At 39.3% G+C, this 18,458-nt stretch overlaps 2 protein-coding genes across 3 annotated transcripts in view; one reads left to right on the forward strand and one right to left on the reverse strand.

Annotated features, from left to right (window-relative positions):
* Positions 1-548: 548 nt before the first annotated feature.
* Positions 549-5,821, forward strand: LOC110954540 (SAM pointed domain-containing Ets transcription factor). Its single transcript, XM_022199124.2, has 6 exons — positions 549-672; positions 888-1,332; positions 2,053-2,250; positions 2,437-2,484; positions 2,797-2,931; positions 4,181-5,821. The coding sequence occupies exons 1-6, from the start codon at positions 670-672 to the stop codon at positions 4,357-4,359; spliced, it is 1,008 nt and encodes a 335-aa protein (XP_022054816.1). The 5' UTR covers positions 549-669; the 3' UTR covers positions 4,360-5,821.
* A 3,255-nt stretch (positions 5,822-9,076) lies between these two features.
* Positions 9,077-18,458, reverse strand: part of pacsin1b (protein kinase C and casein kinase substrate in neurons 1b) — a 53,914-nt gene continuing 44,532 nt past the window's right edge. For both annotated transcript variants that reach the window (XM_022199132.2, XM_022199131.2), the window contains exons 3-10: positions 17,861-18,017; positions 17,208-17,443; positions 15,742-15,897; positions 14,466-14,641; positions 14,266-14,386; positions 12,993-13,114; positions 12,489-12,685; positions 9,077-12,091 (exon numbers count right to left, since the gene is read on the reverse strand). In XM_022199132.2, coding sequence (XP_022054824.1) covers positions 11,982-12,091; positions 12,489-12,685; positions 12,993-13,114; positions 14,266-14,386; positions 14,466-14,641; positions 15,742-15,897; positions 17,208-17,443; positions 17,861-18,017 — 1,275 coding nt within the window. In that variant the 3' untranslated portion in view covers positions 9,077-11,981. The remainder of the gene's footprint in view (positions 12,092-12,488; positions 12,686-12,992; positions 13,115-14,265; positions 14,387-14,465; positions 14,642-15,741; positions 15,898-17,207; positions 17,444-17,860; positions 18,018-18,458) is intronic.

Genomic DNA, 18,458 nt, shown 5'->3' on the forward strand with positions numbered 1-18,458 from the left:
TGCTCTGTGGGAGCACACATCCTTTACTGTGTCATCAGTCGCCAGCTCTGATAACCTCATGTGTGACAGCAGTGTGTCTTCCCATATGCCAGCTGTGACAGGTAACCATTATAAGCGCCATATGTGCAATTACCCTTGTGCTACAGAGTGTACGTCTATAAATGAGCACTTTTAATGGTAATCTCCTGTTAAAAAGACTGTCGCTCATATGAGTCTAGTCTTCATAAAATAGGCATTTTGGTTGTTTTAAAACGTGGCTTTGGGGAGATCTTGAGCATGCTCTTCTCCACATTATCTAACTTCTATTTGATTAAAATCTCCAGCTGACAGTGGAGACAGAGGGCTGCAGAGACGGCACCTTGAAAGCTGAGGCAGACGACAGAACTACTTCAGGTCTTAATACAAGTCACCCACCCCCAGGACATGGACCATTCTGGGCCACTGACCCACAAATAAGAGACTCAGTCAAATCCATTTTGCCCCATGCCCGTCATCGCTGTGTGTGTTTCAACTCTCTTGAGGGTCATTTCCCCAGCATCCCCGTGAGACTCAGAGGTTCTTATAGAGCATCAAGCAGCACAGTTGTACCACTGCAGCCACTGATGGAGCATCTTTCATAACTACAAGAGTTGCTTGTTTAGCAGACAGAGATTTGCATGAGAGGAATTAATGGTAAAGGTATTATTGTAATTATGACTGACTTATCAAATAATTTTAACTAAGATACTTGAATGTTGCAAAGATTTGTCAGAAAACTTTTTTGACTTTGCACTGTTTGGAATAATTTAAAATACCTTTTCCAATATTTTGCACTATTTTTATAAGTTTCAGTTAATGTGCAGATCACTGGTTAGAAGTTGAATGTCTCTTCTCTCCTTTATCTTCAGGTATCCGTTATGTCAAACCCAGTGGGCAGTTTATCAGGAGAAACAGTGTATGGATCCCGAATTGGGATGACAGAGGATTTCCTGGAACGAAACCGGTGCTCTGCAGAACCCTGGGACATGGGGGATACCAAGCTGAGTGTGGAAACCTCGGAACGTGGAGTGCCAGGCCTCTACCTCTCCTGCTTTGACATGCTTCTCACTGAAGATGCTACGTGGTTGGTGAAGGTTTCAGAAGCTTCTTCAACGCTGTCTGTACCCCCGACTCGCATGGAGCCTCAAGAGGAACCAGAGCAGTGTCCGGTCATCGACAGCCAGGAACAAGGACTCTCTCCTGGGCTGGAGGGGCAGGAGGAGGAGCAGTCTCTGGAGCAAGTGCAAAGCATGGTTGTGGGAGAAGTGCTGAAGGACATTGAAACAGCTTGCAAACTGCTCAACATCACCCCAGGTAGGTTGCTTTTCCACCACACCTGCCATTACACTTTGTCATCCTCAGGAGTGGTGTTATAGTACTGAGGCATATAACTGACAATGAAACTAAACTTACAAGCAAACAAGGCATTTTTCATGACCAAAAATCCCAAAGTGTTGCTCAGTATTTGCAAATAAAGGCTTATTGATTCAAAGATACTTACCGTAAGCTACTGGGTCTTACTCCCAAAATCAACATATATTTGAGTGAATAGCGCAGGCAAGATGACAGATCATCTGAATCATATCCTTACTGATGCAAAGTTGTGTTTGCCTGCTCCAGGATCTGTTTAATCCTGACCTTTACATGAGTTCTTCTGGTCTGTGACAGTGATGGGTCTTTCCTGCCAGCAGACGTGTACACAGTCTTAAGGGCGAGGTCTCGCTATGCTCATAAAACAAACAGAGAAAGCGTTTTTTTAAAATGCATTATACAGCTTCTGGCTGTCATAAACCAATACGATCCCCAGTCATCTGTTCTACCGATTAGAACTGTAGTGGCATAAAAGAATGATTGCCTTGTAGTTTCAGTTGATTTATTCTGTTTAAATTGATGAAGAAAATAAACACAGTGCAAAGCTGAAAAAATAGAAATTTAACTGACTTGACTTCATATGACTTTATCTCACAAAAAACAATTTGCTGTGGTGGCAGCTGGAGGTTTTCTCACTATTTTCATACCTCTATCTGCCTTTAGACCCCATAGAATGGAACACAGGGAATGTCCAGAAATGGTTGCTGTGGACTGAACATCTGTACAGGTTGCCTCATGCAGGAAAGGCCTTCCAGGATCTAACAGGAAAAGATCTATGTGCCATGAGTGAGGAGGAATTTCGGCAGCGCTCCCCCCAGTGTGGAGACACGCTGCACGCACACCTGGACATATGGAAGTCAGGTACGTGCGTCATGTTTATTCAACAAATTCATTGTTGCCTGCTGCACCTCCTCTGATAAGTTTATGATCTGATGTTTGGCTGCTGTGAACTTTGTGAGTGTGTGCATACTGTGGTATTTATGTAAAGTTTGGGAAGGATTAAAAATTGAATTGAATTTGAATGTCTGTTTTATTTTTATTCTCCAGCTGCCTGGATGAAAGAGAGGTGTTCAGTTGGAGATCCTAAAACGACAGGTAGGATTGTTTTCAATGCAAAAACCCCTGCAATTTAAAGATATTAACTACTCACAATAATTGTTGCAAAAATGTATGTGCAATTTTTACACAGTTTTGTCCCGTAAAAACACTATTAAAATTTAATTTCTAGAAACTTCTGCTGAATAGTGGTCAGAAACTCGTGCTGTACTGTACTTGTACATCAAGCTTTTATATTGTCTATTTTCTGTGGCCTTAAGGACCTCTGTAATGTTTTGGATCTCAGGGTGCATATCATGGACTCACTACATACTGACATGAAGGACCACATGTTTTTGTTTTGTTGTGCAGGCAGCGATGAGTTGTGGTCTGAGGCAGATTCATCTTGTTCCGGTCAGCCCATTCATCTGTGGCAGTTCCTCAGAGAGCTTCTGCTCAAACCTCACAACTACGGACGCTGCATCCGCTGGCTCAATAAAGAGAAAGGTAATTTTGCTCTTTAAAAAAAAGCAAAAAAAAAAAAGCAATACATTGTAGGTATTTAGCCATCCAACTGTGCTGTTAAACTCTATTTTGGGGGGAAATTTATTGCTCCTTAGTTTTCAGAAGACAAATATTTTGATGAAATGATAATTTATTTTGCCATTTTATTCAAACTTTTGTCATCTCTTACCCTTCCGTTTTTCCACAATTTTTTTTCTTCACATTTCGTCCACATTAAGAGAACAAACTTAATTTTTACATCTAAAATTTAAGTGAATTCATCATTAGACAGTGACTGCTTCTTCACGTGCTTCTACACGTCAACTTAACTGCTCTTTCCCTTCAGCTGATGTGTAACATCTTGTTAGTGCTTGTATGTCAGCTGATACTTACAATGCTGCCATTGTTTCAGCTGACACTTTGACTCCTTTGGTGATGCAGTTTATTTTACCCTCAACTCACAGTTTAACTACTTTTAATGTTTACACTTCAACTGACATTTAAACTCCGTAAGAGCTGCTATTAGAAGTCACATGCAACAAATTATTATTCATCCATTTCATTTTCTATGCATCACTTAATCCTCTTTGGGTCATGGGGTGGCTAGAGTCTATCCTAGCTGAGTTAGAGTGAAGACAGTGGACAGCACTACATATACAGACAGACAAGCACACTCACATTCACATCTATTGACATTTTAGAATTATCAGCATGTTTTGGACTCTGAGAGGAAGCTAGAGTACCCTGAGAAAACCCATGCATGCACAGGGAGAACATGCAAACTCCATGCAGACACTCCATGCATCCCAGGCCCAGGCCGTGATGCAAACCGGGGATCTTTTAGCTGCAAAGCGATCGTGCTAACCACTGATCACTGTGCAATTCCAAGAATTATTATTTTAAAATATTTGACTGTAGCTTCAAATAGAATTATTTGAAACAGGGGAAACACTGATACAATTTAAAAAGGGAAACTGGTACAACAGTACAATTATAAAGGGCATATTTTGAAGCAAAAAAAAAAAAAAACAAACAGATATTTTAAAATCATTTTGTCTCTCTAACTTATGAAATTACTTCTTGGCTTGCTGGTTTCAACAAGAAGCTAAACAAATCAAAGAACACAGACATAAGTGGAGGACAACTTTCTATATTTCTCTTTAAATGAACATATATTAAAGCAGTCACACTCTGTTTTGCACGTTTTCTGGCATGTTGTTAAAAATGTCAAACCTCTTGTGATTCCCACCAGGTATCTTTAAAATCGAAGACTCAGCTCATGTTGCGAGACTGTGGGGACTCAGAAAGAATCGACCTGCTATGAACTATGACAAGCTGAGCCGCTCCATACGCCAATACTACAAGAAAGGCATCATCCGTAAGCCTGACGTGTCTCAGAGACTGGTCTATCAGTTTGTTCACCCAGTATGAGGCTGCAGCAGGAAGGGAGGCCAAAGGGGAGGAGATAAAAACCTACAACATTAAAAGGACGCACTATCTCATGATGCACTTGGAACACCCAAGCCCAAGATGAAAATTGACATGCAACATGTGCACTGACCATCCCCAATAGTACACACTTTCAGTGCCAACACTGAAGCAACAGCTGGCAGCTGCTCCATGAAGGCTTATCTGTGCAGAAAGCGGAGAGGAAGCGATATAACAGTGTGGCTGTTGAGGCGTTTTCTTGCTGCACAATGAAACAAACACTAATTATAACAACAAAAACTGAAAACAATAAATGAACTGCCTTGTCATTTGCATGATCTGCCTGTTTGTTTTTCCACAACGTGATTCCCAGTTATCATTATATTACATCGAAGAGTTACAACTGACTGCTCTTAAGCTTCAGGAAAACGCCTCTCGTCTACAGCTACACTTGCTTTGTCTTTTCATTTTGCTCAGCCTCACTGACAGTTTAAAATGTGGTTAGTTGTTTTTTCTGAACCCAGTCAACCACAGGGCAGGGCTGTCTCTCCATATCTCACCTAGACGATACAAAGGAGCAGATTTCAGTAGTTGATGAATTTGGATCCTAGAGTGGAATCCTCAACCCTCCACTGCCACTTGTATGTGTTTTTGTTTCCTAAGATGTAACTTGGTTAAGAGTGACGCATTCCGCAATATCATAGCACTGCTGTGAAGTGTTTGCTTTGTCTTGCCAGCTCTAGTTGATACAGCTGTAGATTGCATTTTATTTTATAAGACCTAAAGTGTTCAAAACAAAGTAGATAGAAGAGACTTGAAATGAAAAATCATTTTATGTTCATGGTCCCTGGAAGATTAATCCTGATGAGTTTTTTATATTTTTCCTTTTACGACTATCCTGAAGTTGATATATTTTCAGTGAATGCTTCAACAGTGGTGAGCGACACATTCTTGTTTCACTCAGGCAGAACTGTAAAAGCTATCCTGATCACTTCAATTTTTAAGTTGCACAATCATTAAGAGAGAACTTAAATTAGTCTGATTCATAAACAAATATATACAAAACTCATGATATTTCCATCAAGCTCAGCTGTACTTTGTGTTTTGTACTAATTAAAAAGTATTAACATCATAAAACACTAAATGAACTGTTGACCTTGTGGAAAATTATCTGCTTAATATGAACAAGTTAGCAGCGCTGTGCTTGGCTTCACACACAACTCCATTATTACACAAAGAAACTTGATTAAAGGATATTTTACTGTTCCATAGTCAAATATGTTGTCCAGATCTGTTCATATGAGTTTTTATTATTATTTTTTAAGTACATATTTAATTTTTAATGCTTTGGGTGTCTATATTTCACACCAGTTTGCCTCTTGCAACACTGCTTACTAATTTCATCTGTCTAAATAAAAATCTGAGTACGGACACATTAACCAATAAACTTTGCATTTGGACTGTATCTGTGTGCTGTCTCTAAATCATAAAAAGTTTGCAGTGCATTTAAAACGAGCTATATGCCCTTTGAAAAGTTACTGGAAGGCTCAGCAACCATTACATAATGACTTAATACTGTGTGTTCTTTTCTAAATTCAGGTCTTTATTGATGTTTCATGTTTTCCCATCACTAAGTGTTCTGTCTTTTAAATAGTCCAACAGGTTTTAAAATGTGTCATAATTGGTTTCGCTCTATGTCAAGTCAGATGGTGAAGATGTGTCAAGACAAGGTGGCCTTAAGCAATCTGGAGCAAATTCAGATAAAGGAGCTTCAGTTTTTTATTTTTTTATTTTTGCCCCTAATGGCCATGTACCGTACAGGCTTCAAATGTCGCTGACAGAATCCTGCATCAAAAGGATCAAGTGGCGTTAAGATGTCAGTCTTTAGGTGAAAGGATATGATACGATATTTCAGTCGTCAGCACCAACATGAAATGATAATACAGTGGCAAAGATGTGAAGACTAAGGGGATGACAGTACTTACAGGCATGCAGGGTCCAAAGACTGTAGGAAGCCGCAGCACTGCCCAAAGCAATTTAATTCACCATATCCAGCTTTCTGAAAAAGACCAACACACAGACTTACAAACTACAGATATTATTATTGTCTTTTCCCCTGACTTGTCTTATCCTTAATTGCAGCTGAATGAATTCCCCGTGTCCCAAAGTTTCCTGTGAAAACAGCTGTACAAAGTGAAGTTTTGCAAAACTTCAGAGGATACTTACTTCTACTATTTTCAGAATAAATCTTAACAAATGACATATCCAGAATGAAATGTTTTAACTTACATTTTGAAGGGCTTTGATTTTTTGCTTAAGAAAGTAAAAAGGTTAAATTTGCAAAGTAGGGTAATTAGTTGGTCAGGTGTCAAAGGATAAAATATACACTAGTGTTCAAAAGTTTGGGGTCACATAGACATGTCCATATATTTGAAACAAAAGCAGTATTGTTCAAAGAAGACAACATTAAATTAATCAGAAATATAGCCTAGACATTGTTAATGTGTTAAATGACTATTCTAGCTGGAAATGGCTGATTTTTAATGGAATATCTCCATAGGGGTACAGAGGAACATTTCCAGCAACCATCACTCCTGTGTTCTAATGCTACATTGTGTTAGCTAATGGTGTTGAAAGGTTCATTGATGATTAAATAACCCTTGCACAATTATGTTAGCACATTAATAAAGTGTGAGTTTTCATGGAAGACATGAAATTGTCTCGGTGACCGCAAGCTTTTGAATGATAGTGTATAAATACAACACCACTTAACCATACTTCACAAAGTAAACTCCAGTTTATTTCCACTGTAGACTTCCTCTACGAGTCATGTGCAGTCTGTAAAAGAAACGAAACCCTAACAAATTCTAAAATATCAGCAGATAATCACAAATTTCATTACTAATTTTGATGTCTGTTAGAAGAACTGGGACTGATTTGTGGGAATCTCACTCCTGATCTGACAAAATGAAACATGTTTTGAAATGGTTGGTGACTAATGACCTCTAGTGGCAGCATCTGTTATTAGCTTTAAAATAAAACCCAGCATTGCCTCAGTTATCCATCCATCACTGATTTATCTCAGCATGTTTTTGGACTGTGGGAGGAAGCCCAAAAACCAGAAAAAGGAGAAAATCCACACAGGCAAAGGGAGAATATGCAAACTCCACACAGAAAAATCCCACTGTGCAGAAGAATGCCACAGTTAGTCGTTATCAAATCTTGCTTTTCAACATTTTTAGCTTTGAAGCCTTTGATTCATACTGACCCTTTTGTGGGGGGCTGACCTGAAGTATCCAGTTGGGTTGATACCTGATAACTGTGACGACTGTAGCATGTCATTCTACATAATTTCATACACATCAAACTATTCAGTGACTGTTTGTGACCACCTTAGAGACCACTTCTATTAGATTAAGAATGCTCCATCACTGAATAAAGGTGATCACTCAGAACCCTTTGTAGTGATTTGCAATGACTCTTCCTCCTAGAGGAGAACATGGACAAATCATGTCAACAAAATGGTGAAGGATGACTCATCTGACCATATCACTTTTCTGTAGAACATTATCTTTTGCACCACTGAACTCTAAAATGTCCATTCACCTTTGTAATGAGGAATTCATGCACTGCAACCCCACTACAAAACCATTCTTTGTCTAATGGTTGACAAACTCTTCTTGCTGACAGTCTGATCATGTCTTACAGTGACATTCTCAGCAACCTGAAAAAGAGTTGTTCCTCGATTTTTTTTCCCATGTTGCTCTAATGTGCGAGCATCATCAAATGTGTGTACAATTTCAGATCCTATTGAAGGATGACTCTCTCATAGGTTTAAATGCAACTGCCACTTAAACACTTGCCAGTTGAGCAATCTTTGTCTTAATGTCTTAACGCCTTTTCAGAGTCACATTGGTATCTTCTTCCTGCTACTCTTGTACATGATTGGATGTTAATGCTTAATTATACCATATAATACACAACATTTTAAACATCTTCATTTGTTGCATTTCCCCATTGTTTTATTCATTTTTTAAAATTCAAGTTGTCCCCCACCTGTTTAAAAACGTAGCTCAGACCAGTAAAATTCTCATGCATCAAGATAACTAAATTAATACCAGGATAATGTAATCAGTTTGATGGGTCATTTTTCTCAAGGAAAACCTCTAGAGATATTTACTACTAGTTAGTTTAACATAGTACTCGGAATGGTTAAATGGTTTTAGTTGAATGTACTACTAGGAATGGTTAAATGGTTTTAGTTGAATGTACTACTGGTTAAATGGTTTTAGTTGAATGTACTACTGGTTAAATGGTTTTAGTTGAATGTACTACTGGTTAAATGGTTTTCTGAAGCAAGTTAGTTTGTATTGTGTGCTCGCTGAACTACACAGTAATTTGGGAAATAGTTATAACAGGCACTTCAACCAACTACAGGTTAAATTTTGTACCTAAACATAATAATAATAATAATAATAATAATAATAATAATAATAGAGCAATATTTATTACTGTAACTGTCATGGGGATTATTTTTCTACATTTACTGCATTGCTAAAAATATCATTGCTCTGCTAAGTAACTAAGATTTTAAATACAGGATCTTTGAATACTTCGCTCCATGCTAATTTTAACAAAGTTACACCGGTTAATGTGACTCGACACATCTTTATATTCTACTCCATGTTTTTAATCTCAACCCCAGACTCTCATGTGTGTCTCAGTTTTCTGATGACATCTTTTATTTTTGCTTATGCAGATGAACAGGCACTACAGTTCGGAAATGACAGCACTATGCTAGAAAAAGAAAAGAGAGAGAGAGAGAGTAAGAGAGAAAGAGCGAGAGAAAGCCCTCCAGTTCTCAAAGTCTTCCATGACATTGCAGATAAATGTTTCCAGCAAGAGCAAGACAGAAAAGAAAGGAGCGTTTGAACATTTTTAAATACGATTTTCCGTCCTTTAGGAGGTTCACAGTGGATGCAGCACTTTTACAGTACACTTGTAAACAATCCAATTCTGTTTCAGATACAGTCAAAGATACATTAAGACAGTTAAGATGCTGAAGTCTTTAAATTCATACTAAATTCAATCAGTCAAAGAGGGTCTGCGTGTCGAGTCAGTGTAAAGTGATCTGGATAAGCTGGAGTCAGATTCTGTGGAGGCGAGTCCTGTTTCGTGTCTTCAGAGGTGGTGGTTGAGAGTCTTTGGGGAGAAAGGCTGGTAGAAGTTTGGTAAGGCAATATACATTTCACCACAATGAATCCAGTGCTAACGAAAGTGACACTTTTTAAAAGAAGCATACCGAAGCATAAACACTGCAACAAGAAACATTTCCCTCCCAGATCCTGTGAAAATAAATTTTGTTCTTGTAGCAGAAAAAGCAACCGTCTCATCAATATTTCAGAGACAGATCCTCTTTCTGCTTTTCTCATTGTAGCTGTCTCTGTCTGCACCAGTAAGAGAACACCTGCCTGCTTCAGACAAAAGAGCAGCATGTGCAGTTACCAGGAGTAACCCACCAGTCTCATATAACACATACTGCACTGCCACATGCAGCCCTAATCTGTTTGTGTGAAGTTTGAGTTTGATCTTTAAAGCAGAAATACACCATTATAATAGTGCACAGTGAAACAGATCATCACCCTGATAGCAGCTTTAATTCAATCAAGACTAAGTCATTAATTAATCAAGGCCATGTGCTGGATCAGTTCAGCTCAAAGCAGTAAACAGTGTGTGGGAGCATCAGCATGCAGAAAATCACAGAGAGAAGCTGAGAGCTGATAATGTCAAATCACTGACATTCACTCATATGAAACAAGCCTCATTATTTGCAGGAGAAATCAAATCAGTTAAAACGCTGGATGTGAAACAAAGCTCCTCGTACAAAACAGCTGCAGGCGTGTATTTCTAGGCAGGTTTTGTTCATGGCGTCTGCATTATTAACATGTGTAGAGAAGGAGAAACTAAATGGAAGATAAATGTTACAACAGGCACAGTGTTGTAGAGGGGTGGGACAGAAGAGGTTAATGTAAACAGTCCTTTCAGTTTCTGCTAGAGTACGGATTTCCATTTCAAAGACGAGCTCGGCGGAGAGAGACTGTTTTATCTCATTTCAAAACGCTAATTCAGTGACATGCTATGGAGTGGAGCACAAAAAGAACTTGACACACAAAGGAATATTTCAACATCCTGGGAAAATATGCTCTTTTTTGCTTTCTTGTAAAGAGTTAGATGAGAAAATTGTTTATATGTGTATATTAAATAAGACACAGTGACTAGATAGTTAGTTTAATTTAAGTTGAATGCAAAATGGTCTCTAACATCAACCTCATTAAATCAGGGTGACCTGATAGTTGAGTCATGAGAGTGCAGACCACATGGGTGCTAAAGTCCCAAGCAGCAACTCAACAGCTCAATTCTCTTAATAATGCGCAAAAGTCCTACAAGCTGAGGCTTGACGGGGCCTTTGTGCTGTTACTTGATACACTCCAAATACAAACAGCTTTGGGTGCGTTTTTATATTTCCATTTACATGTTGCTTAGTTTAGCTCCTGCTGTTAATTTTAAAAGTGCTTTTTCAAAGCACCTTTAATTTTATTCATGACCTGTGTGTTCAGCATACCTTGTGCACACAATACCATTCAAAAGTTTGGGGTCATCCAAATAATATCATGTTTTCACACTTTTATTCAAGTGCTAACATAATTGCACAAGGGTTTTCTCATCATCAATGAGCCTTTCAACACCATTAGCTAACACAATGTAGCATTAGAACACAGGAGTGATGGTTGCTGGAAATGTTCCTCTGTATCCCTATGGAGATATTCCATTAAAAATCTGTTGTTTCCAGCTAGAATAGTCATTTACCACATGAACAATGTGTAGACTGTATTTCCAATTAATTTAATGGTATCTTCACTGAAAAAAATGCTTTTGTTTCAAAAATAAAGACATTTCTAAGTACAAGAAACTTTTGAAGCGTAGTGTATGCAAGCTTTAAAAGGTGCAGGAAGATGGTATTTGTCCACAAAGCCTGGCTTGCATTTCATATGTAATGCCAAGGTAAGCTAACTAGCTGCCCAGTGTAGCTTTACATTTCTCTCCAGATGATAAAAATCTTGTCATCTAACTCTCAGGCAAAAGCAATTTATTTCCAACATGTCAAAGAATTTCTTTACAGATAAATATGTAAATACTAAGGAAGAAAACACTGTATTCAATGAGGAAAAAACTGTACAAGCATCCAGACTGTAAAAAATGATTAAAATATATACATGAAATGCACAATGCATAGCTCATTCTTGCTATCCAGGCACAACTGACGATACCATATCAATATCATGATGAGCGATGTACTGTATGGCATGTTAGCATCACAACTGATATCACGGCTACACACAAAGGAGAGTAAAATATTTTGCTTCAGTTGCAGTGTCTGGAGGTGATGAGATCCTAAACAGATCTTCTTTCAGTGAAGTCTGATGAGGCTGAGATAAACAAAGCTCGCTGTGCCTGACAAGAGAAGGAAGCTTTGCTTTGAAGTCTCTGGCAATGTGCAGTTATGACTGGATGGTTCAGTCTGGATTTGTCCTCCGATGAGGAAGAAGCGTTCTCAGCTGGAACAGCTAGATTTGCTCCACATAATTGGCTGGGTAAAGACCCAGCTGGCCGTTGTCGAGGCGACCTTTACACCAGCCCTGTTCGTCCTCATCCTCCAGCTTCGTCAGCTCATCCCCTTTATCAATAAGCAGAGACAGGAATGTGCAGCAGGAGGAGATTATGTCAAACAGTGCCAACATCAATCCTGTAAGTTATCAACAAGAGCAATAAAGGAATAATCCATCCAAAATTATGGATTTGAGTATTTAAAGGCTTATTCTGGTATATCTCAACCTGCTGTATTTCCTACTATTGTTGCTATGCAAGCTATTGCTCTTTGGGTGATGCTAACTGTACACTCTAAGAATCAAAGAGTCACACAAAGCAGTACATAGACAGAAAGTCAGCCTCACATATGTGAACAGCGTTCGTGGTGATGAGGTCAGAAGGTAAGTTTCACTGACATTAAGATGCTTCGGCAAAAACATAACCTTTTAAAGTTTGATGATGACATCATCTACCGTCACACTCACCTGTTTTGAAGCTGAGCTCATCATGATCTTGGCCTTCATAGTCGTACAGCGCTCTCACTCTCACACCTTTGCCCACGTCTTCATCAAAGGGGTTCGTCCCTCCATTGGTGTCGTTGCCTGAGTTTGGAGCTGTCTGGTCCTCGTCTGACCACTCTGTGGAGGCCGTGTACACCTGGTTCTTCTCGTAGCTGCTTAAACTTGGCACGACACATTTCAGAAGCACATTAAATACGCCATGATGCACTGATCCTATCACTGCTGCCCCTGTGATGTTTTAGGTGTATAATTTGCAGAAGTTTTTGGTTTTGTTGTATCCTTCTATTACTATTTATGTAGCTTTCAGTTCAGTGTATGTCTAGTAGCAGCTGTGATAAAAGATTATAATGGCACTGGAGACTTCAGATATAGCTTGTAAATATAGAAGTCAGCTTTGTGTGTAAAGAAGATGAGTTGGATACGATGATTAACACTAATTAAAAAAACAGCAAATTGATTATATTTTACCTCCCCCGGTCTCCAGCTTGAGCATTGTCTCCTGCTGTCGAGACATGGGTCAGCATGACTCCATCAGCTTTCTTTGACTTGTCTTTCTTAATGATGCTATGTGCAAGGTCTGGGTTGTACTCCTGCAAAAAAAGAGACAAAACATGTATAGACTGAAATTTTTAAGCGCTGCACTGCTGTAATCTACCAGGCATCATTCACTATGTTGCTTTCCAGTACCAAATGATAATCAAAACTACCTTCTTGCAAAATACTTCATGATGTTCATTTAGCATGATCAACATAAATGAGAGTTCTCTGTTCTCTAGTTTCACATAGAAAATGCATTGTTAAAGGAACAGTTCAGGAAATGCACTTATTGGCAGTTTTGTAGAGTGTTAGACAAGAGGAGATAAGGTAATGGAGTCACCGTGTGGCATGTAGGCTACTGTCCAAACAGAATGTTCAATATACATCACATGCAAAACTATTACATGCCGTTCCGGCCAAGCTAGGTCCTTTCATCTGCTTTCAGTTCTTGTGCTAAGCTATGCTAACTGGCTACAGTCTATAGCTTCATATTTACCATACAAACATGAAAGTGGTATCAATCTTCTCTCAGGACAAGCAGGTAATATAGTATTTCCTTGAGGTCAAGCTATTGCGCTAATGTTTGGACAGTATGTAACAGTACTGCACAGGTATCCAGTGATGATTTACAGGGGAACTTCGGTTTTTTTCAACCTGAGGTCTGTTTTCATATGTCATTTCATACATGTGAGTGATGGAGAAATGAATTTTCGACATAGCCAGTATTTAGCCAGGCAGGCAGCTTAGCAGCTCAGCTTAGCAGCTCAGCTGGCAGCTCAGCTGGCAGCTCAGCTAGCGAAAAGTATGGGGCAACTTGCCCCCCCGCGTCAAAGTCCGCCCTAATGTGCTTTTTTCCCCACACTGACCGGCTCGGATAGTCTCAACGAGTGTCCCACAACATACTAGAGATGAGAAGTGAACGAAAACCTCCACATTACTTGGCGATCGCTATTTGTTGTGGTCTGTATCCAAATCTCAGGACGCTAGAAAGCAAATGTCGTTCCGAAATCGCGCAATAGCTCGCGCCAAAACACCGGTTTTGGCGCGAGCTATCGCGCGATTTCGGAATGTGGAGGTTTTCGAAAATTCATTTCTCCATCACTCACATGTATGAAATGACATATGAAAACAGACCCCAGGTTGAAAAAAACCGAAGTTCCCCTTTAAGGTCTTCACATTGCAGCCTGTAATGGGACTTTGTTACCTCAAACTGTGGCCAGTTCATGTGCATGCCAGGACCATGGGTGTTGCTAAACCACTTCAGATCTTCTTGTGGACTAGCTGATGTGATGGTGCGTTCAAGTTCTCTGTATACTGTAGCGTAACTGTGAACAGACAGTAAGGATTTAGTGTGCTGCTCATGATTAGCTGATGACTCTCTGGTCAGATTCAAACGTGTCAAACCTTTGGTTCTCTGTGAGGTTAAGGTGGCGCTTGACATCCAGCAGCACTTCCCTGAGGAAGCTCAGCCTCTTCTCTTCAAACTGCTGGCACTGCTCAAACACCAGCTCCATGCTTTCCATGTACTGAGGGGTGCACTTACTGAGCTCATCCAGAGCCTTCTCATACTTCTCCTTTGCCTAGCACACACACAAGTAACACATTCTTAGAGAATCAAAGCCAAAAAATAACCTTAAACAAAAAAAGAAAAGCGTGCTTATTAGTTGTTCCTCTGTCTTGTTGGGGAAAAGAAATGCTGAGGCAAATGGAGTTTGTTTTCTTTTGGTAAACACGGATATGTCACGTCCACTCCCTGTCCAATCAGAATCATTTCCAACGGTCAAGCATTACAGCGGAATTAAGGAAGGGGAAAAAACGTGCGGTCCATGTAAACCGTAATTCGGAATTAATATTGCCATGTATACTCGAAGAACAAAACTTTAATTCCGAATGAGTTCATTCCGAATAAAAAACTCCATGTAACTGTGGCAATTCTGGAACATCATTTACTTATCACTGAAAAATCTCAAAAAAGACTAAAATCAACAAAGGATCTGACTAACTGCTGCTTTCTGAGAGGTTTAGGTGTGTTAAAGCTTATTGTCTGTCATTCAGCTCCACTAGTGTCCAGAAAGTGTCAAAAACCCATCACTGAGCCACGCTGCATTTGTCCCTTCACTGTGAGCACCATGCTTAGTATAATTTAATTCTAAGTTGAATCAACATGCATAGTCCTGACGCCAGTTGATCCATATCTGCAAAACAATTCACTGATTTACTCCCATTTGAAGTGCATTTCTATAAAGCTTTAGAAAAAGACTAAACCATTTCCTAAAGTAAAAGTATATCTATACAACCTATTTATGTCTAAATCTTGAGTAAGAACCAATGGGTGTATCTTGACTGTTTTAATGACACATGATCCTCTGTTATTATTTTTGTGGTCAAATGTGAATCCCATTAACTTTGAAAGAACAGTATAAATGTCTTATTTAGTCACAATAAGATCCAGAGTTCAGGAATGTGAAGGTCGAGGCAGTAAAAGATGACCAGAGTCAACTTGTGGAACAGAGAAGAAGAGATACAGATGGGAAGGTGTAGCATTCAGTCACACATTAACAATGCTACCTTGAAACCAGCCATGCTGCCTTTAAATATTCTGAGAACTGATTTGACTTTGGCTTGATTGGAGAAAATAGCCTTTGCATAATGATGATCCTGCAGTAGTTGATTTTCTCACCTTCTGTGAATCCTGTTTGCATTTGTCCACTTTCTCGTGGAGTTTCTTCTGCTGGTCGGCGGTCACAGAGTTCTCTCCTTTACTGTTGGCCTCTCTGGTGGTAGCCAGCTTCTCCTCTTTGCAGGCCATGTGGTACGACTTCTTGGCGGCCTCAAGCTGAACAGGAAAGATAACGGAGAAATGACAAAGGATACGGTATCAACTTGCCATATGAGTCATTCCAGAATTGGAAGACATTGTACGCCCCACCCATCAAATTTCAAACAATCCATGCACAATATACTAAAACATGCAGTTGTGCAAATTTACTTGTCCTAAGACCAAATCGAAAAAAAATAGAAGAATGTTTGAAAATATTTTTTAAAATACCAAGGTAGGTCTGGAGCTCCCCCTAAAATACCTTTTTTCTCTTGTCCCACCCACCTGATAACCACATTGAATCTCAAATAAAACAGTTCAGATGTCATGTAAATCTCATTTTTTGGTATTATTTTCTTTATTGATGTCAAATTTCTTTTAATCAACGTAAAATTTTAAATATTTATTATTATGCATAGAACATATGTCCCATAACAACCCTGTTAGCATAACCTTTTCAGCTGTCGAAGAAGAAGAAACAGTGAATCACATGATACGCTGGAATAAACATCATTAAACAGTTTTCCAAAAGAATGGGTAGAGCAAAGCTATGTCCTCTCTTCTATCTTTCATATTTTCATAACACTGCCAGCCTTAATTGAATATCTCCCTCTACCTTATGCAACTCTTATGGATATTATCAGGAAAAGACAACTTGTTTCTATTATTTTCTTGACTGTTTTCCATCATACATTAACAGCCAGCTAAATATCTAGCTTCTACTCCTGAGAAAAAGTTAACATTAGCATGGGTTAATAACCTTGTTACTGTGATTAGAGTAGGGTTAGCAAACAACAAATAAAACATGAAATAAAATGGTACCATTGATGTGTAAGCTGAGCTAATCAAGCCTTTGATAGTTTATTACCTACTACTGATGAATATGTCGCAGAAATTTGTAAAGGAGAAGGTTTACTTTTCAAAAATTTTGAAGCCCAAACAACCCAATTTTGGAATGACTCATAAACAGGGAGCATCAGCAATAATAAAAGAATAAAAGGCATAAAAGGTCAGTTTTCTCAAATGTATTTTACTTTGTTATGATGTCAAACTCTTGTCATGCAGATAGTTATGGTTTTATATGTGAAACATCTGCTGCCACTTCAGCAAAGCATTCAACAACGGTGACTATCCTAGTAACACAATCTTAATTTTATCTCAGAGTTGGAGTTTTCAAAGCCTCTGCAAGCAAAACTTATTTTCTACATGGCTCAATTAGAAACTTATTTTTTTGGTAGTTTGGGTGAGCTGATTTTTAAAATTAGTCTTTGCACAGCCCAACAATGTGCTCACTCTGTACATTGTAAGTAAAAACCACATGACCTCACCTCTTTCAGCTTTTTAGCCCAAGGTTTCTGAGCCTTTTTAAAGCCTTCCTCTGCCTCTTTGGTTTCTTTAAATCCTCCCATCATCTGCTTGTGGTATGAGTCCTTCTGCCAGTTCTTCACCTTCTCAAAGTCCTCGTTGATCAGGTTGTTCTTCACGTCCTGGTGAAGCTCGCTCACCTTCTCTGCCTCTGTCATCACCGACATCCAGGCTCGCTCGACTGTGCCATACTGAGGCCCTGGAGGAGAAGAAGGTACTCAAGCTTTATTTAAAGACAAAAAAATTGTTTTCTTCTCAATCCCAACTTAATTTTACAACATGGCAATGAGTTCACACTTAGAATCGAATTAATATAGAGCTATTTTTACCCACAAGAAGAACAAGGAGTGCTACAGCAAACTGAGTTCTGATCTCAAAATCATCGACTGAGTCTGAGATTATCTGATGAAACAGAAAACACTGAGGCAGACCTAATCTCCTCAGAGAACTGGTACTGTTTTAGAGGTGATGACTAAAAATATTGATTTGATTTTAATTTTTTCCTGCTTACTGCAAAAAATAAATGACTTCACTTGAAGTGCCTGAAACTTTTGCACCATACTGCATGTTATGGGAAAAGCAGATGTACATGATTTGAGAGTGAAACACATCTTACCTTTGTCTACCAGCTGCCTCCATCTCTTGGACCACTCAGTCAGCTGCTGTGCATAGGCCTTCTCGATTTTGGCACGCTCTTGGATGCAGTTCATCAGGTCATTGCAGAGACGATGGCCATCGTCAATCCGCTTCACTGTCCGTTTGTAGTTCCCAACCTTACATAAAAACAATGGAAAATAACATTACATTCACTGCGGGTATGAGAAAGGTGTGATATTCACATAATTTAACAAGAAAAGCACTCAGAGACCGCAGTACTCCGTCAACGCTGCTCAGTCTTTGTATCATTTCCGACGGATGAAATCCAGCCATCCATTCTCTATATACCGCTTTATCCTCACTAGGGTCGTGGGGGGTGCTGGAGCCTATCCCAGCTGACTCGGGCGAAGGCAGGGGATACCCTGGACAGGTCGCCAGTCTGTCACAGGGCTACATATACAGACAAACAATCACACTCACATTCACACCTACGGGCAATTTAGAGTCATCAATTAACCCCAGCATGTTTTTGGACTGTGGGAGGAAGCCGGAGTGCCCAGAGAAAACCCACACAAGCACAGGGAGAACATGCAAACTCCATGCAGAAAGATCCCAGG

This window comes from Acanthochromis polyacanthus, chromosome 5 (assembly GCF_021347895.1).
Source record: "Acanthochromis polyacanthus isolate Apoly-LR-REF ecotype Palm Island chromosome 5, KAUST_Apoly_ChrSc, whole genome shotgun sequence".
NCBI lineage: Eukaryota > Metazoa > Chordata > Actinopteri > Pomacentridae > Acanthochromis > Acanthochromis polyacanthus.